This window comes from Zophobas morio, unplaced genomic scaffold (assembly GCF_036711695.1).
Source record: "Zophobas morio isolate AGI-343-1 ecotype UQ-CSIRO unplaced genomic scaffold, CSIRO_AGI_Zmor_V1 ptg000006l, whole genome shotgun sequence".
NCBI classification, from domain to species: domain Eukaryota; kingdom Metazoa; phylum Arthropoda; class Insecta; order Coleoptera; family Tenebrionidae; genus Zophobas; species Zophobas morio.
Window position 1 is genome coordinate 6,055,913 of NW_026972111.1, and position 25,771 is coordinate 6,081,683.

The following is a 25,771-nucleotide window of genomic DNA, read 5'->3' on the forward strand; positions in this document are numbered from 1 at the left end:
TCGTTTCTAGAAGAGCAGAAGACGCGTCAAGTGTGTTTTCGTACTGTTCTGGTTGTTAAAATATCAACTGCAAATTTTTGGACTATTTGTGAGTAATACGTTTTATAATATATAATTATGCTGTGATAAAAGGGGTAGAATAATATGGTACTTCAATAAGAGTTAATTAATTTCGTGTTATGTATTTATTGTTGTTAATTACTGAACTTGATATTTGTTGTGGGACTGGTCAATAATCATAATCATGCTATTAATAGGATGCTTCAGCTTGACGCCAACTCCTTCATTTACAAAGACATCTATTTTAACTCTATAACAGTTATGCAACACATTATACCTTATAATTATAACACTATCTTATTTTGTGTTTATTTTTATCTTTGACGACGGTGTTGCACAGTTGCGTTTTGCTTACACGGTATGTATGCGATAAAAGTGTGTGTTCATTTAAAACCCTAATAATACTATTGGTCGAGGGATGTCGATAGTTGAAGTGGGAACGACAGGCGTTTCTAATTTGCAGACCACAGTTTATCTTGCAGACTGGGGGTTAAAAATGCTTCAATCAAGTTAAAACTCAATATTTGTTCATTTCTCAATACCAAGATTGTTGATTCAAAATTTCAATCCGTTCGGAAAAACCGTTAAAAACTACCCCCAGAACAAACTTGCAGACTGGAGCCTAAAAATACTCGAATCAAGTCAAAATTTGACATTCGCTAGTTTTTCAATACAGGGATTATTGATGCAAAATTTCCGCCTATTCGGAGAATAGGGGTTAAAAATACTCCAGTCAAGTCAAAACTGTAGGTACATTTGCTTATTTATCAAAACGAGGATTGTTGAAATAAAATTTTGATACATTCGGAGAAATCTTAAAAAAAAACAGGCTAGGGATTAAAACATCGTCGGACTGGCTCGTCCGGCTACCCGGCGATCGCCCTAAAAGCTCAGGGTCCCTAACGAATCACTTCAAAAAATTATTTTATTATTTTAATTTAATTTAGTTTTTTTTTAATTTATTTTTGTATTATTTTATTGTTAATTATTAATTAATTTATTAATATTTAAATTTAAAAAATATATAAATTACGAATATAGGAATATTTGTTATAGATACGTAAATCGCGATAATTTGAGTTCATGTTTATCATTGTTAGATAATAATCAGTTGGTACTATGTAAGAATGCGTAAGTTCGGCATTTTTTCGTTCAGTCTCTCATTTTAGGGTATGTTTTTACACGTCATTTTTGCTGTCAGCTTGGTTCATTCAGTACATACTATATGCAGGTTTTGAGTTGTTTTAGGTATAATTAAACTTTCATTATCAGTCAAAAAATACAAAGTGGTGTCCAGAAGAGAAAATTTAAAATTCATAGGAAACAAAATCTTAAAGATATTTTAAAGAAAATTAGAGACATTTTTAATTTCTGAGAAACCTAACGTAAAAAAAAAACTCAAACTTAATTTTATTTGAATTTCAAACAGAACCTAGTAAAGTGCTAATTTCTTAATTAATTATTAGTAATGGGAAAACAGATAAAGATCCGTTATATTCAATACGATGCAAAATTGTCTTCATATGTAGGTCTTACAGCCCTTGGATGGTCCATTTCTCTAATTTTCTGGTAATTTGTTCTTCTAATAAATTGGCTTATCAGCCGTTGTTGTAAACCTTTCTACTTAGTATTGCCCAAATTTCGTTTTCGATTGTTCGCACTGGGGGCACTATGGAGGGATTATCTTAGGTACAAAATTTATATTATTTCTTTCTAACCAATCCCTGGACATTGTTGTATAATGGCATCTTGCTAAATCTGACCAAAATATTACATCGTTGTTATTATGGTGTTCCCATATATTGTTATGTGTTGACCGCGTCACTTCTAATACGGCCAATGAATGGTGCTGAACCGCCAGCCGAAGATATAGCCCATCATACCAAAATTTTATCTTCAAACTTTGCCTTCGACTTAATTTTATTTGTAATTTGTTCTATATTGTTTGTATAAAATCCATCCTTCCATCTCTGAATAGGCAAACGTAAAATATTTTTCATCACCCAGTACAACCACACGATTGTCCAAAAAATGATGAATTCTCAATAGCCGGCAATATCTGAGAATTCTCTCTAACTGCGAAGCTGTATGTTTTGAACATTTAGCTCTTTTGCTGTCTCTCAAATTGTCGCCCTGTTTCTGTTATTTTGTTAAATTAAATTTAATTCTGTGTTTATTTATTTTCTTTTTTTGCTAATTTATATATCATGTGTCAATAGTGAATAGTTTTTTAATGAAATAACGATCACTAGTTAAATTAATAATTTTTAAAGTTTGATTTTGTGAAATTTTTCAGGGTGGCCGGTTTTTTGCCGGTCACTGTATATGCATTAAAATAAAGTTATAAAAGGTAACAAAACAATATTTTTCGTAATTAATAATGCATATTAAGATCATTAGGTGATGCCGCAGTTATAGGAATTAGCTCGGTTTTCGCGAAGGTGGAGATAACACGACGACCGTAGCAACGAATCTTAACCAATTAAAAACTCAAGTAAATTTGCTGCTGCTGCTTTTATATGCTTTCTTATGAAATTATTTTTGTTTTGTGTCTAGTATCCTACAAACGCTTTCGCGCACGCCACTGGAACAACCAGTTTCTCGGAGGACCTGGAAGAACCATTTATGACCCTAGTAGAAAGCGGGGTACCAGGCATTTTTTCAAATTATCTTCCCTCTTCAATTCAAATCATTCTTCCTCTATGGTGCGCACCTACTTTAGGAATATATACTGTCTCTTTATATGTGTCTAAAATTTTTCTATTAGGGGAAAGGTGCCTAAAATGATCCCCCTAAGGGAGAAATTCTTTAAAAAATACAAATTATTATTATTCATGTAAAACTGTAGCATTATTTGTAAGAACATTGATTTATCTAGGTAACAGTATAAGCCAATTGGTGATTCGATAATTATAAAAAAAGTTATTAACGTTTTTCCAGGACCTTACAAAAGGATCATTTTAGGCATCCCCATAGGTAAAATGATCCCTCGGCATGGGCATAATGATCCCTTTGAATTTTGACCATAAGGGGACAGCATCAACAAGAAAAATCAAATCATGACATAACTGATAAATATTTTATTTCAAAAATTAACAAAAAAATAAACAAAAAAAGTTTGAAAAGCACCGAAAATACGGGGTGTATAATTTCTGGAAGAGTTTGAGACAATACTTTAGTCATCAGTACGTGCTAAGATAAGGCTAATTTTGCCAAATGGGATACCCTTCAAGAAAAGAGAGGGCGGGTGGGCGGGCCTACTACCTGCTAAGATAAAACTGAATTTGGCAAATGATATACCCTCTAAGAAAAGAGAGGGTGGGTGGGTGGGGCAAGTAACTGCTAGGATAAGACTGAATTTGCCAAATGATATACCCTCTAAGCAAAGAGAGGGTGGGTGGGTGGTACTAGTAACTGCTAAGATAAAACTGATTTTGGCAAATGAGATACCCTTTAAGAAAAGTGATGGCGGGTGACTGGGATTAGTACCTCTTAAGACTGAGAATTTCCCAAAAATAGAACACGAAAATCCCTAAAATTCTTTTAAATTATTTAAATTTCCCCGTCTTAAGAGGTACTAGCTCCACCCACCCTCCCTCTCCTCTCTTAGAGGGTATTTCATTTGCGAAAATCAGTTTTGTTTTAGCAGGTAGTAGGTGGGTGGGGCTAGTAACTGTTAAGATAAAACTGGTATTGGCAAATGGTATTCCCTCGAAGAAACTAAAGGGTGGGTGGGCGGGGTTAGAGGATATGTCATCTGCAAAAATCAGTCTTATCTTAGCAGGTAGTAGCCCCGCCCACCCACCCTCTCTTTTCTTGGAGGATATGTCATTTGCGAAAATCAGTCTTATCTTATTAGGTACTAGCCCTCTAACAAGATAAAGGGCGGATGGGCCGAGCTAGTGCTTGGCAAGATAAGGCTGATATTGGCAAATAACATACATTCTAAGAAAATAACGGGCGGGCGGGTGGGGTTAGTACTTGCTAAGATAAAACTGATATTGGCAAATGGTATTCCTCAAAGAAAATAAAGAGTAGGTGGGCGGGGTTAGAGGATATGTTATCTGCAAAAATCAGTCTTATCTTAGCAGGTACTAGCCCCGCCCACCAACCCTCTCTTTTCTTAGAGGGTATATGATTTGCAAAAATCAGTCTTATCTTAGCAGGTACTAGCCCCGCCCAATGATCCGGGATCATTTTGCCTCAAGAAAAAGGGATCATTTCGCCTTAGGTAGCATATCCGCATTCAAAAATTGTACACTAACCTTCAATTTTTACATGCGGTAAAAAGATCATAACTAACCTACGACTGAAATGTATCTAATTCTGTCAAAACAACTACCACCGCTATAAGACCTTTCAAATGGAAGTAATGGACTTTTAAAATATATCTTACCTTAGATCAGAGATGCTTATTTTACATATTTTGGCACAAAACTGTGCAGAATACACAGAACGCCATAAAACTTTCAGAAGGTACTAATTACAGAGCGCTTAATCAAATGACTGTTATGTTTGGTAGATGGAGCCACAAATTTTCTTACAATTGATGGGGATCATTTGACCTGAGGGGATCATTTTAGGCACTTTTCCCCTACTTGTACTTTAAATGAATGTGAACTATCAATCATTTTTATAAGTTGCTTCAAGGTGACTAAAATTTAACATGATAATTTTTTGCGTAAAGAACTCAGCAAGTGGTAACTTTCGACTCAATTGGAGTATTTTTAAGCTCCATATGAAAGACTGCTTTGGGGTACTTGTTAAGAGCAGCTTAAAAAAGGCTGTTTTTTTTTTGCATTATCACTTCTCGTATAGATAAAAACGAAACACAAAGTTTCGATTTGGTAATAATATTTTTAAGGTCCAGTCTACAAGGTTGTTTTGGGGGTAGTTTTTGGGTTTTTTTTCAAATAGGCTGAAATTTTGTATCGATAATCCCCGTATTGAGAGACTAGCGAATGTCAAATTTTTACTTGGTTAGAGTATTTTTAAGCCCCAATCTGCAAGCTTGTTTTGGGGGTAGTTTTTAACGATTTCTCCGAACGGATTGAAATTTTGTATCAACAATCTTCGTATTGAGAAATTAGGAAATATCGAGTTTTGACTTGACTGAAGCATTTTTAACCCCCAGTCTGCAAGGTTGTTTTGGGGGTGATTTTTGAGGGTTTCTTCGAATAGGCTGAAATTTTGTATCGATAATCCTCGTATTGAGAAACTAGCGAATTTCAAATTTTGACTTGATTGGAGTATTTTTAAGCCCCAGTCTGCAAGCTTGTTTTGGGGGTAGTTTTTAACGATTTCTCCGAACGGGTTGAAATTTTGTATCAACAATCTTCGTATTGAAAAATTAAGGAATATCGAGTTTTGACTTCATTGGAGCATTTTTAACCCCCAGTCTGCAAGATAAACTGTGGCCTGCAAATTAGACAGGCCCGGGAACGACCGTTTTCATGCAGCTCAACAAATTATTATATTTACTTCACAGACTTTTTTTTATTTTTTATTTTTTTATTATGTTAGGCGATCGGGCAATGAGTAAGTGAGAAGTATCCAATATTTCTATTGCGAGCTGTAAGCGTCATATTTAATTTTGAAAGCCATTGTTGATTGTGAACTGACTATTTCTTCGGGCAAGGAATTCCATTGCTGAAAAACCCTATTACTCAGGAAGTGTCCTCTTTTTCTTTTAATCAATTTTAGAATGGAAGGCTTTTTGGAAGAACGTTTGATGAAAGAGGTGGTTGTGTGTTGTTCTACCTCAACAAGTTATTCCAGTCGACCTTAGTTAAACACCTGCATATAGCTTTATAATCTGTAATTGACCTCTTAAATGTGTCAATCCTCTTTTTAGAGGGTATAAAGCATATTTGCAAATCCACCTTTAATGTCACGTGGTCTGAGATGCCAATAGGAGGGAGATAATCTAAACTGGCTAGTGACGTGTTATCAGAAAATAAAATGAGGTCTAGCGTGGATGGACTTTGACCACTTCTGCATCTTGTAGGTTTGGTTATAAGCTGCCTCATTAAGTAAGTTTACAAGAAGTTGGGCAGAATCGCGGAATGAGAGACATTTTTGAGGCGGGAGTAAATCCAAATGTTTTAATTTGATTTTCAAAAACAGTGTGAGGAATGGATGGGCAAAGATTAGAGAGGATAATAGGACGTGCCGCTGACGAATTGGTCACACACGATTTTTTGACATCTTAGAAGCAAACAAGACATTTTTCGCTGTCACTATATTACCTATAGCAGCAACGTAATCGACTAATGTTAAGCAATCAGTAGCGTTAAGAACTACCGCTTGCTCTTTAGAGGGAAACTCAAACTAGCCATAATGACCAAATTTAATGTATAGCGGTATTAAACCCAAAAATGCTCGGCGAGCCGCAGTCACTCGCCTTGACTCTGCTTATAAGAACTTATCAGTGCTTGGATATAAGAAAACTTATTGTGATAAAAGGAACATCCGAATTAACAATATTGCTCCACTAATTGTCGACTGCATAAATTACCTGTTGCCGCTATTATGTCACATATTTAATTTAATTCTACAATCATGTGCATGTCCGAGTGCATGGAAAATCTCTCGTGTAGTTCCTATATTCAAGTCAGGTGATAAAGAAAATGTAAAAAATTACAGACCTATTGTTCTTATTTCAAATATCGCAAAATTATTTGAATGTATACTGTCTGATATTCTTTATTCACATGTTGCACCTAACATTGCGCCTGAACAGCATGGCTTCATCAAGGGGCGATCAACAGTGACTAATTTGTTTGAATATACTCAATTTGTATCAGAAGCGTTAGACAATCGTTTGCAAGTGGATGCCATATACACTGACTTGAGTGCGGCATTTGACAAGGTGCATCATTGTATTTTATTAAAAAAACTGAAAAGTTTTGGTTTATGTGATAGTTTAAAATTTGTTATTAGATCTTTGTTAACAGGCAGACATCAATTTGTGAGTTATGGTGGATTTAAATCGAATAGGTATTGTGTTAACAGTGGTGTGGGACAAGGGTCAAACCTAGGACCACTCTTGTTTAATATATTTTATAATGATGTTGTGAAATATTTAAACTGTAAGACACTTATTTACGCAGATGATTTAAAAATGGCAAAGGTTATAACGAATGTTGAAGATTGCATTGAATTACAAAATAGTTTAGATCGTTTACTTAACTGGTGTGATGATAACTTGCTAACTGTTAATAAAACTAAGTGCAAAAAAATTACGTTGGCCAGAATACATAATCCAGTTAATTTTTATTATAACATTAGAGGATACGTTCTAGAAAACTGTAAAGAAGTACTAGACTTAGGTGTCATTATAGATAGTACGCTCTCTTTTCATTCACATGTTATACATATCGCAAAACATGCTATGAAACTATTAGGTTTTATTTATAGAAATACGAAAGACTTCTCTAATACTCGATGCATTAAATTATTATTTTATACATTGGTTAGAGCAAAATTAGAATATTGCTGTACAGTATGGAAACTTTACCATGTAACATATATAGATCTATTAGAGAATGTACTGAGAAAGTTTGCGAAGTATGTATATTTTAAGATGTTTGGTAGATATCCTGTCAGACACTGTGATCAAAGTAGTTTACTTGACATTGTTAGTGAAAATTCTCTACTTAGTAGGAGGAATATGTCATGTTTGATATTTTTACAAAAAATTGTAACGGGACAAATTTATAGTCAAACTCTTCTCAATGAAATTAAATTTAATGTACCCAGATTAGGCAGCCGCATCCAGATAAGTTTTTCATATAACATTCCAAACACACTTCACCACTTCAATAGTCCTCTAATAGCTTGTATTCGTTTGTATAATTATATTATTAGCAGAGATCAAAATATTGACATTTTCTTTAATAATTTTTGTAACGTTGGGATTAGGAATAAGATATTGAAAATTGTAGTTGCTGTGTTGTAATGTCGTTGTATCCACTAGAGACATAATTGTCTGCTGGAAATAAATTTACTTATTATTACTTATTATTATTATTACTAAGGAGAACTATATATAGTTCAGCAATTTAAAGGAAGCTATGTACAGTTTGGGACACGGAATTTCAAACGACCTGTCAATCATAATGACAATAAGGTATAAGACTACAATGTTTTTAAATGTCAGAAAGTTGGTTGTCGTTTGAAATTCCGTGTCCCTAACCGTACTAAGATCATTAACAGACTGCCGCAACCAAAAACAAGTAAATTCAGAAAGATCTCACCAAATATTGTCCAAACTGGCAGCGGCAAACGACAAGAAACTTCACCTTCCACTTCCACTTTTTTCTTCAAGAAATATAAGGTGTGGTTATGAACAGGCGAAATATTTTTAAACATCCGGCGATTTGAATATTCGGTCATAGTGACGCTTTTTAAAATTTAATTAAATTCGCCTAGAAGAACAATCGTATCCAATAGACACTGAGAATTAAAATTTTTTTAATGAAATATCTAACAATGATGAAACAAGACGAGCGTTACATTATTAATTATAAAGTACTAATCCAGAACACCTTCTTGAATCCTTTTAAATTTGCAATATTTTGTTTAACAAATTCAATGTAGCTACCTGTGTACTATATACTATATGACATGATTCTAAATTTTGTCTCGCTAAATTACAGTACTTGCAACGATTGCCATCTCACAGCTACATTTTTTCCAAGGTTAAAGAATACAAGCACTAAATTAATAACAAAACAATTTTACACTTCTTCTTACATTTTTGTTATTATTATTGTTTTTTTTTAGTTAAACTTCTCTGTTCACCCCTGACCCCACCTTTAAAAATGGAGAAAATAGAGGTGAGTGCCTCTCCACATAACATAATATTAATCTAAGCATCACTATAGAGGTTATTACGAATATAAATTCGCAAAATCAATTTTTGTTGAAATAACTATCGAAAAATTTTTTAGATAGACAAACAGAACGTTATTAATAGGCTTAATAATATTCCCAGTAGGGGTACAAATTCACTTAATCTACATAATACAGATAAATCAATAAAAATAAATAAAATAAAATAAATATTCACCTTTTATATAATAAATGTTCTATTCTTTCTGCTTGCCCCCTCCTTGCCATAGTTCCCTTATCTTCCGTACTCCTTTCATCCAGTCCCGTCCTCTTCCATCCTCGTGTAGCACTTCTTCCCTACTTTCCTCCGATTCTCTCAATCCTTCACATTCTTCCACCATATGGTCTATTGTTTCACCCTCTCTGCAACAATATCCTACACCTTCTGTCAGTTTCATCCATCCAAAAATTATTCTCTTTCTCTTCATTTCCACACCTAAATCTCGCCATCATTCTTTTCTCCTTTATACTCTCTCTCTGTGTGTACTTTGGTACTTCATTCTTTACAATTTTTCTATACTCTGCATTATATCTAGACTCCGATATTGTCGATCTGCGTTCTTGCTTATCTATATCCTTATTTCTTACACTCAGTTCTTCTTTCATACTCCTTCCCATTTCTCTCATTCTCTCGATTTCTTCACATGCATATCCCTTTCCTTCATAATACTTGTCTCTTTCGTTCCAAACATGTTTTCCCTCTTCCTTTCTTATTTCTTTCCAACATTCTTGCAATATTTTACAATCACCTCTCTTACTAAACTTCTCTTCAAATCCAACCGCCCTTTTACCCGCTTCCACTCTCATTTTCTCCCTTTTTGTTTCTTCTCTCACTATATACCCCGGCGTATACTTTTCCAGTCCCAGTGTCCATTTCAAGTATTGTTTTTGCACTCTCTCTATTTCTTCATATTCCCTCCAGCCCCAAATCTCAGCTCCATACATAAATACACTTTTGATCAAACTATCAAACACCATGCTTCTCTTATAATCATGTCCAAATTTTCTCTCTCCTATTCCCCATACTATTGCTATCACTTTATTCGCTTTTCGGACCATTTCTTGAATATCTGAGTTATTGCATTTTAATGTATATCCTAAGTACTGGAATTCTTTCACCTGGTCAATGTTCTTCTCTCTCCATGCCCACTCTTCCTTCTCCTTTCTTACTTTCTTCCTAAACACCATCATTTTTGTTTTTTCCACATTCACTACCAATTCCTTTTTTTGCACGTACTTCTCGAAAGTTTTAATCATTGTTTTCATTTATTCTCTTTTCTTTGCCACAATCACCAAATCATCTGCCAACGACCACATTTTCTCTTTGGCCACTACCACCTCTCCTGTCTTTCCTTTTCTGAACATTTCATCTATATTTCCTAGATAAGCTGCAAACAATGCGGGCCTGAGTGGGCATCCCTGTCTCACTCCTCTATTTGTATAAAAACTCTCGCTCTCTATTCCATTCACTCTCACCTTATTTACTGTTTCTTCATATATTTCTTCCATTTTCGTTACCAGGTACGCATCTACTCCCTTTCTCCTCAAATACTCCCACATTTTCTCTCTATTCACGCTATCAAACGCTGCTTTGAAATCTATGAACAATGCGTACATTCGTCCATCCTCTTTCCTTATTTCTCTTCCCACTAAATGCCGCAGGATGTACACACTGTTCATAGTACATCTACCTTTCCTAAACCCAGCCTGACCGTCTGGTAACATACCCCTTGCTTCCATCTCCTTTCCTAACATTTCATCTAGTATCATTGCGTATATTTTGTACGTCGTATTGAGCAAGGTGATCCCTCGGTAGTTGTTCACATCACTTTTTTGGCCCTTTTTAAATAATGGGATTATTATACCTTCTCTCCACTGCCAGAAAACCCTTTTCCCTTCCAAACTCCATCTACCACTTCCCATATCCTTTTTTCACCCCTTCTGTCTCGAACATCCACGCTTCGTTCTGGATTCCATCCCCCCCTGGTGCCTTTCTTCTTTTCACCTTTCAATCTGTCTTCCTATTTCATCTTCTGTTATTCCCGAACCTCTCCACATTTCTTCCTTTATTTATTTTTCAGCATTTTTCTTCACAACCTCCCAATAATTCCATAAAGTGTCTTTTCCATTCATGTATTTTGATTTTCCTAATGACTTCAGTCTTCCTTCTCCGTTCCTTGTTTATATATCTCCATACTTCTTCTTCTGTTTTCAGGGACTTTATTGTCTTCTCTTCTTCTTCTTCTTCTCGTTTTTCTCTTTTTCTTTCTTCACATTTTCTCCTATAATTCTCTTTTGCTTTTAAGTACTCTTCTTTCCTTCCCCTGTTATTCTTCAATTTTCTTAATTTTTCCCTTGCTTTTTTCTTCAACTCACTACATTCTCCGTTCCATCCATTATTCCTCCCTTGCGATATGTATATCTTTCTTTTTTCCCAAGCTTCTACAATTAAGTTGATCAGTTCTGCTATCATAGCTTCTATATCTTCTTTTACTTCGAACTTCTTTTTTCTCGTCTACTTCTGTTTCTTTATTCCCTCTTCATCCCATATTCTTTTTTCTATTTCTTTTCTTTCGTTTCTTCTCTCTTGTTTTTTGTACTCTTGTTCTTTTCCTTTGATTTTTATTTCTAGTGGCATGTGGTCTGATTCTACCCGTTCCCCCACTTTGAAACTTTTTTTCTTCCCACGCCTATTTGTTGACAATCCCATAGTCTATAATTGATTCTCCCCTAGCCCCTACGTACGTCAATTCTCCTTCTTCATCTCCTTCCTTGTTTCCATTCAAAATTTCCCATCCCATTTCTTCTGTTATCTACCACAATATTTTCCCTTCTTTGTTATTTGCTTTATCTTTTGATCCTCTTTGCTCTCCCTTTTCTTTATCTATTATTCTTGTCCCCTTATCGCCCAATCTTGCGTTAAAATCCCCTCCTATAAGTATTTTTTCATCTCCTTTTTCTTTTCTTTCCTTCTTTATGTTTATCTTAGTTTCCTCCATTTTGTTGCTATACACGGTTATTATTTTCCATCGATTGTTATCCAGCTGTATTACTTTCTTCATCAGTCCGTTTTTATTATTACTTCCCTTTTCCAATTCTTGCATTTCTTTTCGAATTTCCATTACTATTCCTCGGCTTGCTCTCTCCTTTTTCTTTTCCTTTGTCGCCCCTTGACACTCCCACACATATTCTTGTGGTAGTCTTTCTTTAAATTTCTCCCAGTTTTCTGTTTGTGCCCAAATCTCTACTAGCCACACCACATCAAATTTTCCCACGTAGTCCCAGAATTCCTTTTCCTTTTCCTTTGCCTTGTTTCCTTCCATTTTCTTCATTTTCTTTTGTCTCTTTACTAAAAATTTTCTCTCTTCTTGAGTCTGCCCTCTTCTTCATTCCATTCGAAATTTCAATTTTCTTTTGTTGCCTCTCCTTTTATCTATCTAACAGAACGTTATTATTACTATTAATTACTTCTTATCCCATGATTCTTTTTCAAAGCAGTTAATTGATTTCGTTCCAGAGATTTAAAAAGAGGTCCGGCACTACTGATAAAGGCAAAGAATACGAGGATGTGGCCGTCGCCAGTGTTATACTAAATTTACTAAAAGACCAGAAAGTAACGAACTTCCATATTTCATCAAATGATGCAGATTTTGGTGCGTTTGATGACTTAGTTTTGAAACTAGAATCGGATGAGGGAAACGAAGTGCACGTAAAAGCTGTCCAATTGAAGCACACCGCGACGAGAACACTGTCCACAAACAATCTAGGTTCAAAAAAAGGAGAATTTAGCATAAATAAATATTATAAAAGTTTTGGAGAAATTAACGAAGACGCGGATCAATTTATATTGTTTACCAACCGATCGTTTAAGTGTAAGGACAATGCAAAATTTGAATTGGAAGAAGAAGGGTTTTTTGTTAAAACCGTTAAAGCAAAACCGTCCTCAGAACTTACAGAGAAATTAAATTGTACGTATCAATTTGAAATAGTAGAAGAAAATTGGAATGTAGAAATGCTTCTCAAAATTCGAGAATATCAAAAGTTCTTTGCTAAATTCTATCTTTACGCCGATCAAGAAAATGTTGAAAATATGAAAAAAACGGCAGCTGAAAAATTCATCAAAACATATTCTTCGAATGAGGAAATTTTCGACAAATTCCTCAGAACAATATCTGAGTGGAATATCCAAGATGGAAATAAAGAAAAGCTTAATAAAAGGTGGACGCAGCGTGTACTTACGCTGCAGCTTCTGTTTTCCCAAATTGAGTCTTTATCATTTGGTGCAGTTAATGACAACATGAAGATATTTCGGGAGGCGATTTCCTCGTTCACTATTACACTTGTTGAAAAAAAATCTTACGAAACGGTTAAACAACTGTGGGGTGATGTTGGAAAAGAAAAAAACATTGACCTTAAAGAACTAAATATGGTGAGGAAGAGGTATCTGCCTAATATCAGGCACATCACTGATAGTAATATCGGTAACATAGATCCAAAGACATTTGCGCAGCTGCTATGGTTGATGGATAGATGTCCATTAGTATTAAGTCAGTGTGAAAACGTAGAAAAGGCCATTCAGCTCTGTCCCGACACGAAGTTCATCTTGGTTGGCTCAGGTAAACATGAGGACTGGATGAAAACGTATTCAGTGTTCCAACATCTATCAAATTTAAATAAGGAACAAGATGTGCGCGAAAAAATAATGCAAAATTTTACTGTATCAATTCAAGGAAAGGAGGAACTTGATCTTGTGACACTTTTTGGAAGTGATGAAGAATTTTTAAAAAACGTTACAACAGACGATTTGGTGGCAATGCTAAACGGTCCATGTCGTATAGGCGGAGAACAAGAAACACTGCCGGAACCTTATATTCAACGCTATCTTTCGCGAAATATTGTACAGATCACATATTTAGAAACAGTCCAAGAAAACACAATTATTGTTTTAAATTGTGATAATAACTTTGATAAAGTAAAAGACATACTAGGCAAATGTATATTAATTGATATTGATAAGTTTTTAGAGAAAAAAAATGAATCTGTTGAAAATCTAACAAATAATGAACTCTCTATGTTTAGCTCTAGTTCACATCTATGCACAGATAACTTTGACTTTAATAAATCGAATTTGGCTAATGTGGATTTGTTTGACAATAAATTTAATCTTGATAAGTCAAACTTTACTCGAACTATCTACGTAGGTAACCGACATTATAACGATTCTGAACTTCAACAAATTTACAACGAAAACAAAGATACAAAACAGTTTCACTATTTTCAACTTTTAAGTGACGGGAATTTAGAATGGATTCAAAGCAGAGGTGATTTTGGCGACATAGAGGCTTATAAGTTGTCTAACAAGTATTCTATGGAAGAAAACACGCTGTGGTCTTCTCGGTTAGATAATAGCATCAATCTAATAACTGCCGATCCGGGAATGGGTAAATCCGAGCTAATGAAAAGCTTCAAAAATAAATGTCCACCGAAATACTGGACGATTATAATTGATCCTAAAAACGTTAATTCATTCTTTCACAAAGCGAATTTCCCTAAAACCGCAAATTATGCAGATTTATTTGAAAAATTTATCGCGGAGGAAAAATCTCGGTCGCTCAGTAAATTGGATCGAGATTTTTTCGAAATGTGTGTTAAGAAAAACGACGTTATTTATTTGTGGGATGCGCTCGACGAAATTTTAAGCAAAAATTTTGATATCGTGTTAAATATAATCCTTGATCTCTCAAGAAAATATTCCCGACAGTGGGTTACTAGCAGACGACATTTGAAAACATCTCTAGAAAAAAAATTCAGTTTGCCGTCGCTTGGTATAAATCAGTTTAGCGAACAAGAACAAGAACAATACATTAGAAAACGACTGGAATCTTTTATTTCTGAAGACAGAATGAACATTACGCTCGAAAAAATCAAATCGTCGTTTGCCCTTGTCGAACATGTAGACATACTTGGTATCCCGCTTCAAATATTCATGCTCACTGAACTGTTCCGTGAAAATAGCGACAAATATTTGAAACTGATGGAAAACACATTCCTTTTGACTGATTTATACGATCACTTTATTGATGAAAAATGTAATAACTTTTACAAAGACAAAATCGGATTTGATTTTGACAATCCCCAAATAGAAAATATAGTTCGTGGAGAGAAACGAAGGGCTTTAGATTTGTACGAAAATGTGGCTTTTAAAGTAATATTTCCCGAAGAAATTTTGCACCGATTAAAGATTGACTACGAAAAATGCATAGAACAAATTTTAGAAAGCTATGCAGGTCTGGGTCTTGTAAATGAATTCCAAAATAATGTTCCGCATTTTCTTCACAGTTCTTTCGCAGAATTTTTAGTCGCTATATATTTTTCAAAAAAAATTAAAAACGTGAAAGACCTAATTGCGGATATACTGTTCGACGCGAAGTATAATAATGTCCGTTTCTTTTTTGATATGCTTTTGGCAAAAAATTCAAGAGTTCACATTGCCGTGTTGTACAAAGATTATATATTACTCCAAACGTACGACCACGAAATTTTAACTCGCAAAGATGACGGTGGCCGAAGTGCTTTACATTTGCTTTCTTCATGGGGGAAAAGGCATCCAGTTGTAAAAGTGACGGGTGTCAATGGGGAATATATTGTCCACGTAGATATCAATTTCGATAAAAAGGGGGAAAATAAAGTATATTTTGAAACGATAACATATTTGCAAAGGAAGAATGATGTTAGCGAACGTGACATATTGTTAGATGCGACGCCGTTGTCTTACGCTAGAAAAACTGAGAGCTTAGGGGCGGAAATTAAACTACTTCAAACAAACAAAAATGAATTGGAAGAATCATGCGTTCACGAGGAAATAATAAACATTCTGTATTATTCTTCTTTGCTTGGTTACGACGACGTGTGCAAACTATTCACAGTGGAAGAACTAAATAGTCTTTGGTGCGAACTGAATTTTGTTACTACAGACTATGCCACAACACCACTGCTGTTGGCCTGCGAAAATGGTAATTTAAAAATTGTTGAATATTTTGTAAAATCCGGTGTCGACGTCAACCGTGTTAATGAAAACGGTGGAACACCACTTTATATAGCTTCCCTACGTGGTCACCAAGAAGTTGTGGAGTACTTGTGTACAGTTGGCGCCGAAATCAATCGTGCTGACAATCAGGGTGGGACACCACTTTACGCAGCTTCTTTCAATGGCCACGAAAATGTTGTCGAATACTTGGTGACAGTCGGTGCCGAAATCAATCGTTCTGATGATTACGGTGCGACTCCACTTATACTGGCTTGTGTCAAAGGCCACGACAAAGTTGTCGAATACTTGACGAAAACAGGCGCTGAAGTCAATCGTGCTAATAATGACGGTGTCTCACCCCTTTTCGCAGCTTCCTTTAACGGGCATGGAAAAGTTGTTGAATATTTAACGACAGTCGGCGCCGAAATCAATTCTGCTACTAACAACGGAAGGACACCATTTTTCGCAGCTTCCACCAGTGGTTATGAACAAGTTGTCGAATATTTGGCGACAGTCGGCGCCGAAATTAATGCTGCTACCAATGAAGGTTGGACGCCACTTTACGCAGCCTCATATAAAGGCCACGAAAAAGTTGTTGCTTATTTAGCGACGTTCAGCGCCGAAGTCAACCGTGCTGGCAATGATGGTACGACACCACTTATCGTGGCTGCTTCCAAAGGCCACGAAAAAGTTGTCGCATGCTTGGCGGAAGCGGGCGCCGAAATTAATCGTGCCACTAATGACGGTGCCACACCACTTATCGCAGCGTCCCTCAGTGGCCACGAACAAGTTGTCGAATACTTGACGACAGTCGGCGCCGAAATCAATAGTGCTGATAATGACGGTAGGACACCACTTTATCTAGCTTCCATCAACGGCCACGACACAGTTGTTGAATACTTAGCGACGGTCGGTGCCGAAATCAATCGTGCCGATAAGGAAGCTAGGACACCACTTTACGTAGCATCCATGAACGGCAACAAAAAAGTTGTCGAATACTTGGCGACAGTCGGCGCCGAAATCAATCACGCTAACAAGGATGGTGCCACACCGCTATACGTAGCTTCGCGAAACGGCCACGAAGAAGTAGTCGAATACTTAGCGACAGTCGGCGCAGAAGTCAATTTTGTAGCTAATGACGGTGGGACACCACTGTACGCAGCTGCCGTCAACGGCCACGAAAAAATTGTCGAATACTTAGCGACACACGGCGCCAAAGTAAATCATGTTCATAGTGACGGTACGACACCACTTGTCATGGCTTCTTTCAAAGGCAACGAAAAAGTTGTCGAAAGTTTGGTTAAAGTGGGCGCCGAAATCAATTTAGCTGCAAATGAATATACTACACCAATAATCGCCGCTTCCATCAACGGCCACAAACAAGTTGTCCAATACTTGAAGACAGTCGGCGCCGAAATTAATCGTGCTGATAGTGGTGATAGGACACCACTTCACTTGGCTTCCTACAACGGCCACGATAAAGTTGTTGAATACTTGGCGACGGTCGGTGCCGAAATCAATCGTGTTGATAATAAAGGATGGACACCACTTCACGCAGCTTGCCTCCACGGCCACAAAAAAGTTGTCGAATTCTTGACAACAGTCGGCGCCGAAATCAATCGTGCTGAAAAGAACGGTCTGACACCACTTTACATTGCTTCGCGAAACGGCCACGAGAATGTTGTCGAATACTTGGCGACAGTCGGCGCCGAAATCAATTCTGCTACCAATGACGGTATGACACCACTTTACGCAGCATCCATGAACGGCCATCAAAAAGTTGTCAAATACTTGGCGACAGTTGGCGCCGAAATCAATACTGTTACTAATGAAGGTTGGACGCCACTTTATGCAGCTTCCATCAACGGCCACGAGAAGGTTGTCGAACACTTGGCGACAGTCGGCGCCGAAATCAATTCTGCTGCTAATGACGGTATGACACCACTTTACGCAGCTTCCATCAACGGCAACGAGAAGGTTGTCGAACACTTGGCGACAGTCGGCGCCGAAATCAATTTTGCTGCTAATGACGGTATGACACCACTTTACGCAGCATCCATGAACGGCCACGAGAATGTCGTCAAATACTTGGCGACAGTCGGCGCCGAAATCAATTCTGTTACTAATGAAGGTTGGACGCCACTTTACGCAGGTTGCATCAACGGCCACGAGAAGGTTGTCGAATACTTGGCGACAGTTGGTGCCGAAATCAATTCTGCTAATAAGTACGGTAGGACACCACTTTACGTAGCGTCATTCAGTGGTCACCAAAAAATTGTGGAATACTTAACAACAGTCGGCGCCGAAGTCGATCGTGCTGACAATTCTGGTTTGACACCACTTCACGTAGCTTCCATCAACGGCCACGAAATGGTTGCCGAAACTTTGGTGACAGCCGGGGCCAAAATCAATTCTGCTACTAATAACGGTATTACACCACTTTACGTAGCTGCCATCAGCGGTCAGGAAAAAGTAGTCAAATACTTGACGACAGTCGGCGCCGAAATCGATTCTGCTACTAACGACGGTACCACACCACTTTACGCGGCTTCAATGAAGGGCCACCAAAAAGTTGTAGAATACTTGGCGACAGTCGGCGCCGAAATCAACCGCGCTAAAGCAAATGGTGCGACACCACTTTTCATAGCTTCTCACAACGGCCACAACAAAGTTGTCGAATACTTAGTGACAGTCGGCGCCGAAGTTAATTCTGCTGCTAATGACGGTATGACACCACTGTACGCAGCTTCCATCAACGGCCACCAAAAAGTTGTCGAATGCTTGGTGACAGCCGGCGCCGAAATCAACCGCCCTAAAGCAAATGGTGCGACGCCACTTTTCATAGCTTCTCTCAACGGCCACAACAAAGTTGTCGAATATTTAGTGACAGTCGGCGGCGAAGTCAATTCTGCTACCATTGACGGCATAACACCATTGTACGCCGCGTCCATCAACGGCCACCAAAAAGTTGTCGAATGCTTGGTGACAGCCGGCGCCGAAATCAATTCCACTACGACTGAGGGTCGGACACCACTGTACGCAGCTTCGATCAACGCCCACGAGAAAGTTGTCGAATATTTGGTAACAGTTGGTGCCGACATCAATTCTTCTACTAATGACGGTAAGACACCACTTTATGTGGCTTCCCAAAACGGCCATGGAAAAGTTGTCGAATACTTGGTGACAGTCGGCGCCGAAATCAATTCTGCCACTAGTGATGGTTGGACACCACTTCACGCAGCTTCCTTCAGTGGCCATCAAAAAGTTGTCGAATGCTTGGTGACAGTTGGTGCCGAAATCAATCGTGTTGATAATTTGGGTAGGACACCGCTTTATATAGCTTCTTTCAATGGACACGAAAATGTCGTCGAATATTTGGAGGCGGTCGGTGCCGAAATCAATCATTAGCAAAATAAATTTAATCAAAGTATTTATATTTAGAAATAAAGTTATAAAATTTCGCTTGTGAGAGATGCTTAACTTATTCTTTTCGTACACTGTTTTAGTTTTGTTTTATTGGTGTGTCTAAATTTCACTACAATTTCAGATACCTCAAAAAGATTCTTCTTCTTGTCCATTTGGATACATAGGGTAGTTGGGATATAGCTGGTCCAAGTACTTGCTGAGATAAAACTGGTATTGGCAAATGGTATACCTTCGAAAAAAATAAAGGGTGAGTGGGCGGGGCCAATACTTGCCAAGATAAGACTGATTTTGCCAAATGATATACCCTCTACCCTTCATTTTCCTAGAGGGTATGTCATTTGCGAAAATCAGTTTTATCTTAGCAAGTACTAACCCCGCCCACCCGCCCTCTAATTTCTTAGAGGCGTTTCATTTGCCAAAAACAGTCTTTCTCATTTCGAAGAAATGAGACCGAAAATTATTTCTGAATATCAAAATCTACAAGAAAATGTCTAGCTAATTTTCGAAAATAATTGAAAAATAGGCGAAAATGTAGAATGTGTCAAAATCAGTCATATCTTACAAAAAGTTAGCCCCGCCCACCCGCCATTATTTTCTTGGAACATATGTCATTTGCCAAAATCAGCTTTTGTTTGGTTATGTTATATTCAATAATCATATCTGGTTTGTTTTTGTTTTCACTAGTCTTCTGGTCTTGATGCAATAAAATAAATAATGAAAAGAACTGTGATAACAACCAAGACTGTTACATTTCCTGTGATTATTTTAACTCTTATCTAACAAATGTTGCTTCCAGACTATTAAATAATACATATACCAAAAAAAATGTGATAACTTTGATACCCTTTACATTTAATGTCAAATTATAATTAACATTTGTATTTGTCTTTTGATCTAGTCAAATTGTTGTGTTCTGTTAGTAAAGTAAGAGAACTTATCTTTGGATTTAAATGAATTTTAATTGTTATTAGAACAAAAAACAGAATTGTGTTTTCTCTGTTATTAAATAAATAATCAATCAGAACGTAAGCCATGGTACAGTTTACTATTGTCTAGAGATTTGATGAATCGGGTTGTAACTGACAAGAAAATGACAACAACGCAACTATCAAGAACAAAAAATATTTTAGGTAAATAAATTTTCTGTCCTAAAAACAAAATTTAAAAGTTATATTGCAGAATCGATTTTTTTAAAACACATCGTAAATCACTGGGTGACCAAGACCGCGCTACTACAGTCCACTTGGTTTTACGAAATGTAACAACAATGAAGCGAAATAAAGAAGGTAAGGAAAAATCCCCAATATTTTCACTAGTTTTAGTTACAGCACATTATGAACGGGAATACATTACATCGGAAGAATGTCACGTAGACATTTGTTTGATTTGAATGAGTTTATCGCCCCAAAACAGATGACTAAAATTATTCATAAGCCTCCATTGAACAAAATATTCTGAATGTTATTTTTATAAAGACGAGCGTATTCTCACATTTTCCAGAAAATGGGGTAGCTCGTTCTTAATTTGATCAATAATAAATTGACTGATTCATTAATTTTTTTGAGTCACCTATTTAAGCAAACATAAAAAATATGAATGCAGTGATTAAAAGTCATATTTTGCACATTCGCGAAAGAATTTATTCGGCAAAATTTTGAGATGCCGTAATCAATTTTTTGGGGTTGATAAACAGATCCACTTTCATTAAAAAGTTACCATGCTTACAATAACTTCAAAACGTCAAGACTTCAAAGTATTCAGTTTTGCAATTTAATCCCCGTATAAGCAAATCTAAAAAATATTTATGCAGTGATAAATCACAATTACAGACTCATCATACTTTGCACAATACACATTCAAGATAGCATTTTTTCGGAAAAATTTTTGGGTGCCGTGATCTATTTTTTAGGGGGGGATGAGCAAATATATTTTGATCAAAAATTTATCATGCCTGTGATAACTTTAAAACATCTCCAAGATTTCAAAGCATTCGGTTTTGCAAATTCCAAATTAAATGTCAAAATGTTGTTTCCTAATTTGGATTTTTTTCCAAAAATCTGGACGTTTTGAGTAAAATCTCAATTCGGAGTCATACACTACATGTGTAAGACTATGTTATTTGATACAATTTCAAACATCCCATTAGTGGTGGGGATGATTAGACAAATTTTGGTTAGCGTTTTACCATCTACATGATATACCTAGTATAAATACAAAATTTGACAACAATCAGCCCAGTACTTTCGGAAATTGTCTCTCTAATAAAAATCTGGGACGGCAGACGGACGGACAGACAGACTCAGGAAGTAAAAACCAGAGACTCTTTTGTTTTGTCGTCTAATGAGTTGCACAACTTATTTTGGTAGAAATAATTAAGTATGGTTATAACAAGGGTAAACTTGAACCACACACCCTTAAATTTATCTAGTACCGAATCCACAAGTGTTGCAAATACATAGGTCTTTAAAACTGTTTCTTTTTAGGGAAACTGTACATCATATTTATTACAAAGATGTGTATGAGTGGTTTAACCGTTTACAACGTGGACTTGGCAGGGTTGGTTAAATTCTAATAGAAACTTAAGGGAACTCACTAGTAAAGTAAGTCTTAAACATTTTTGAAAATATCCTAATTAAAATGCAGTTTTAGAAAGCAGCGGAAGTTCAATCAGTTTGACTTACACAATTTTTTAAAATCCGTCTAATTTTTATTAATACGAATAGATAATCTACACCCTAATCAGGTAAAACTATGTTTTTTATTTAAACTAAGTATTGTAAAGTTTACTTTCTAGGATGCTTATCCACTGACGAGTGAAGTGATGGAATTTTCTGCAACAACTTCCTTCTAGGCCCGATTAACTCAGGCAATGAAGACAATCATATTTGGGGATCAAGATCATTAAAATAATAAAAGTCTAAAAGGTTGTATTTATTACTTTGTATTTCAATAAATATAATAATTTTTTAAAAGTTAGTTTAATATCACTGCCAAGTAAGTAAAAGGTAGCAAACAGTATATACTAGCAGCTACTATTAGATTGATTATGGTAATTAACTGTCGGATCCTCTACCAATTTCAAATCAGCATTTAATTTTATTAAACATGTGCTGTGAGGTCTAAATATTTCTATTTCATGTAGAACAAAACTGTCATTACCGTTTTGATTTGTCACAGCTAGTTCACTTTGAGTAGACGTAAAATTAAACGACTGTTCGTCTCCAGTTATCAACATTCCTTTGGCTTCACAATTTTCATTATCACATAAGGCTATCTTCAGTCTCACTTGTTTGACATTCTGGAATAAATGCGTAAATAAAGAGAAGCACATTTTTTAGTCAGTGTACTCACTTCATCTGTGTTTAGAATTATCGGAATTATGCTACCCTCACGCACAAATCCTATCCAATCAGTCTCCGAAACAGTCAAACTAATCCATCCATCTTTACCTAAATTGTAATCATAGCTGTCACCGCCCCAGAACTCGAACCATTTATCACCAGGAGGCAAATAGATGGTGACTTGCGTCTGATCCGGGAGTGTAGGATGAACAACTAAAAGATCACTCCCCACCATATACTGATCAACTAACGCAAAAGTATTGTTATCATCGGGAAAATCGTAAAACATTGGTCTCATCAAAGGTTCATTGTTACCCAGAACAGTATTGAAATAATACATCAAGCTGTATCTAAAATCAATCGCCGATTTTGCTTGACTGGCTGCATATTTTGAAGTTAAACTAGCCAAAGAAGTTGGATCACGTCTTGGTTCATCGGACGATATTCTAAAAATGGGTGCTGTGGACGCCATTAGGTACCACCTGATACATAAAGACTCGTGCGAACTAGTAAAAGTACTAGTTGAGCCACAGACTGGAATGCTCGTTAAAGGGTGACCGAAGAGGCTATTGGAAAGAATTGTAACGATAGTGTTGTGAAAATTAGTCCATGAAATATCGACGTTCTGATTGATGATGGGTTGAAAGTTATCGAAGGTGTGAGAGGCTGTCATGATAAAAGCACCGTCGCCTAATGCTGGTCCTATTTTCTCGACATGAAAATAACCATAATTGTTGTGCTCTAAGAACTGAAGCTCGTCATCACTTGAAGCGTTCCATGGTAATGTGGAAGACATAGCTTCTGTTAATTCCTGAAAAATATCGTTAACAGAATGGAGACAATAGTAAGGAGTTTTACCTTTGACAAGTACTTAAATTTGTCGATTTCCTTCATTACAAATGATTGGTCGGAAGGCCAGTTTCTGCTCAGAACAAAATCTGTAGGTAAGTGCGGATCAAACCTTTGTTTTGCTGCTTCTAACAATTTTTGGATGAATGTATCAACTGACGCGTGGTTGAAGTAAGGGTACACCACATCGTTTTTAAAGTACTGACCCTTGTAGTCAGTTTGGTTCAATTTGAAATAGATATTCAAGTCTGCAGTATTCGTATATAAGTCACTATCGTAGGGAACCTAAAATATCGTTATTATAAACATAACAAAATTGATGCGATTTACCTGAGGAAGGATAGAAAGAGAAAATCGATGACTAGACTTTATGATTTTATCTCCAATTAAATCTCTCATTTCACTGGTAACACTACTATCACTTTTCTCATTAATTGCAGCCAAAAATAAATTTTCGTGAAGGCAGTCGGATGTATACCGAAAGTCTAAATTTTGTTCCTTTTTAAAATCTTCTAATATGTCCTTTAATATCAGTGAGCTTCCCTCTCTAAAAGTCAGTTTTAGTAAAAAATCAACACAATCGTCTTCCCTTACTACCTGCAAACATGAACTCCGAATATGTCTGGCGTGACAATCAAATTCGCTGCTTTATTATCGTTGAACTGATTGATCACTTCTTGGATAGTCGGACCAACACTAAGTTCCAAAGTAATTTTTTTCCCCGACAAGCTTTTCAAGCTTACCAGTTTTGATGCAAATACGGTAATTTCTAAAGGGCCACTGTGTCGTACAATCAAACCATGGTACTTCCCGTTTTTGTAAGCCAAAAAGTTTGGTAATGTGTTGTGATCCTTATCATTTCCATAAATAACTTTAGTTAGAGTGGATTTTCCGCTCAAATCGATCAACGTTTGACCTAAACCAAACAGATACTCATCTGTTAGTTGAAATGACCACTCCCAATAATGATCTGAAATGATCATAGGACCTTTTGCAGTGGTTAAAAGAAGTTCTCTTGAATTAGGCCGATAAAATTCAACAAAGAGTGGATTACTATTTATAGTACAGTTGTATTCGGTGGTGTTAGTACAGGTGATCGTTCCAGTAGTACTATTATCATGTAACATAATTTGAACACTCTTGTCTGAAGTAGGGTTAATTGACAAATATACAGTTTTCAACTGGGCTTCAAAAAATGGTGACTGAACTAACGAACTTCCATAGTCCTGATTTTCACTATCACTGAAGTAGTAATATTTGGATGGCAAGTAGTGAAAGCACCGTTTAGTCGTATTGTCAAAACAGCAGTGGATTTTGTTGCACTTGTCGATCGTTGTGTTTTCCGGCTTTCCACACGGTACTCTATAAGTTTCGTCTACCGCACATGTATCGTATAGTTCGTCGCTCGTAGTAACGTTGTCGATTAAAAAATAATACACCAACACTGGCACAACTATCGAAAAGCAAAACAGGAAAAGAATACCCCTTGTCGATCTGCTTCTCCAAACGTTTACTATCGGTGATGTTCGCTTCCTTATTTTGTAGTCATCACGAAGATCATTTTGTTCTTGGATGAATTCTCTCTGTGCAGACATTGTAACACTTTTAAACTAAAATCACATCGCCAAATTTTTACTAACTGCGTCAGATTCTTTGAAAAATTAACTGTAAGTAATCAACAGTCAATCGCTTATCGCCTAGATAAGATAAAATACTTTGATTATGCATCTGCATAGATACGATGAAAAAGGATATGTGTCAACTGCTTACGTATTTTATCACCGCGACAATCGGATCTTTGTATTTTACTTTATAGCCCCCCCCCCCATAAATTGATGACGTCATCCCAGTTTTGCCAAAAAAATCCCCTCTGAAATATGTAAAATATTGTGACTTTACAGTTGTTGTTTATGAATGTATTCATAATCTTTAAAAATACTTACTTTACACTTTACCCAAAATAGCGTGAGATAGCGATAACGGATGTGGTAAAAAGCGTGCGATAAAAATATCAATCAGTTTCACGCGAAACGAAAAATTTGAAAAGTGCTCTAAAATTATTTAAACGGAAATGTATTTGAAGAGAAATACCGTTATTTATGTGTGGGATGCACTCGAAGAAATTCCAAGCAAAAATTTTGATATCGTTTTAAATATAATCCTGGATCTTTCA

The 25,771-nt window shown here is 36.3% G+C and overlaps 2 protein-coding genes across 2 annotated transcripts; one reads left to right on the forward strand and one right to left on the reverse strand.

Annotated features, from left to right (window-relative positions):
- Nucleotides 1-22,349, forward strand: LOC135123427 (uncharacterized). Its single transcript, XM_064048065.1, has 7 exons — nucleotides 1-88; nucleotides 8,848-8,900; nucleotides 12,473-20,538; nucleotides 20,588-20,694; nucleotides 21,892-22,008; nucleotides 22,052-22,151; nucleotides 22,203-22,349. Exons 2-3 carry the CDS (start codon nucleotides 8,886-8,888, stop codon nucleotides 19,388-19,390), a joined length of 6,933 nt encoding a protein of 2,310 aa, XP_063904135.1. The 5' UTR covers nucleotides 1-88; nucleotides 8,848-8,885; the 3' UTR covers nucleotides 19,391-20,538; nucleotides 20,588-20,694; nucleotides 21,892-22,008; nucleotides 22,052-22,151; nucleotides 22,203-22,349.
- LOC135123428 (lysosomal alpha-glucosidase-like) lies at nucleotides 22,334-25,284 on the reverse strand. The gene is made up of 5 exons (XM_064048066.1): nucleotides 24,196-25,284; nucleotides 23,929-24,145; nucleotides 23,608-23,883; nucleotides 22,760-23,560; nucleotides 22,334-22,706 (listed from the first exon to the last, which is right to left on the reverse strand). The coding sequence occupies exons 1-5, from the start codon at nucleotides 25,191-25,193 to the stop codon at nucleotides 22,431-22,433; spliced, it is 2,568 nt and encodes an 855-aa protein (XP_063904136.1). The 5' UTR covers nucleotides 25,194-25,284; the 3' UTR covers nucleotides 22,334-22,430.
- Between the last annotated feature and the right edge of the window lie 487 nt (nucleotides 25,285-25,771).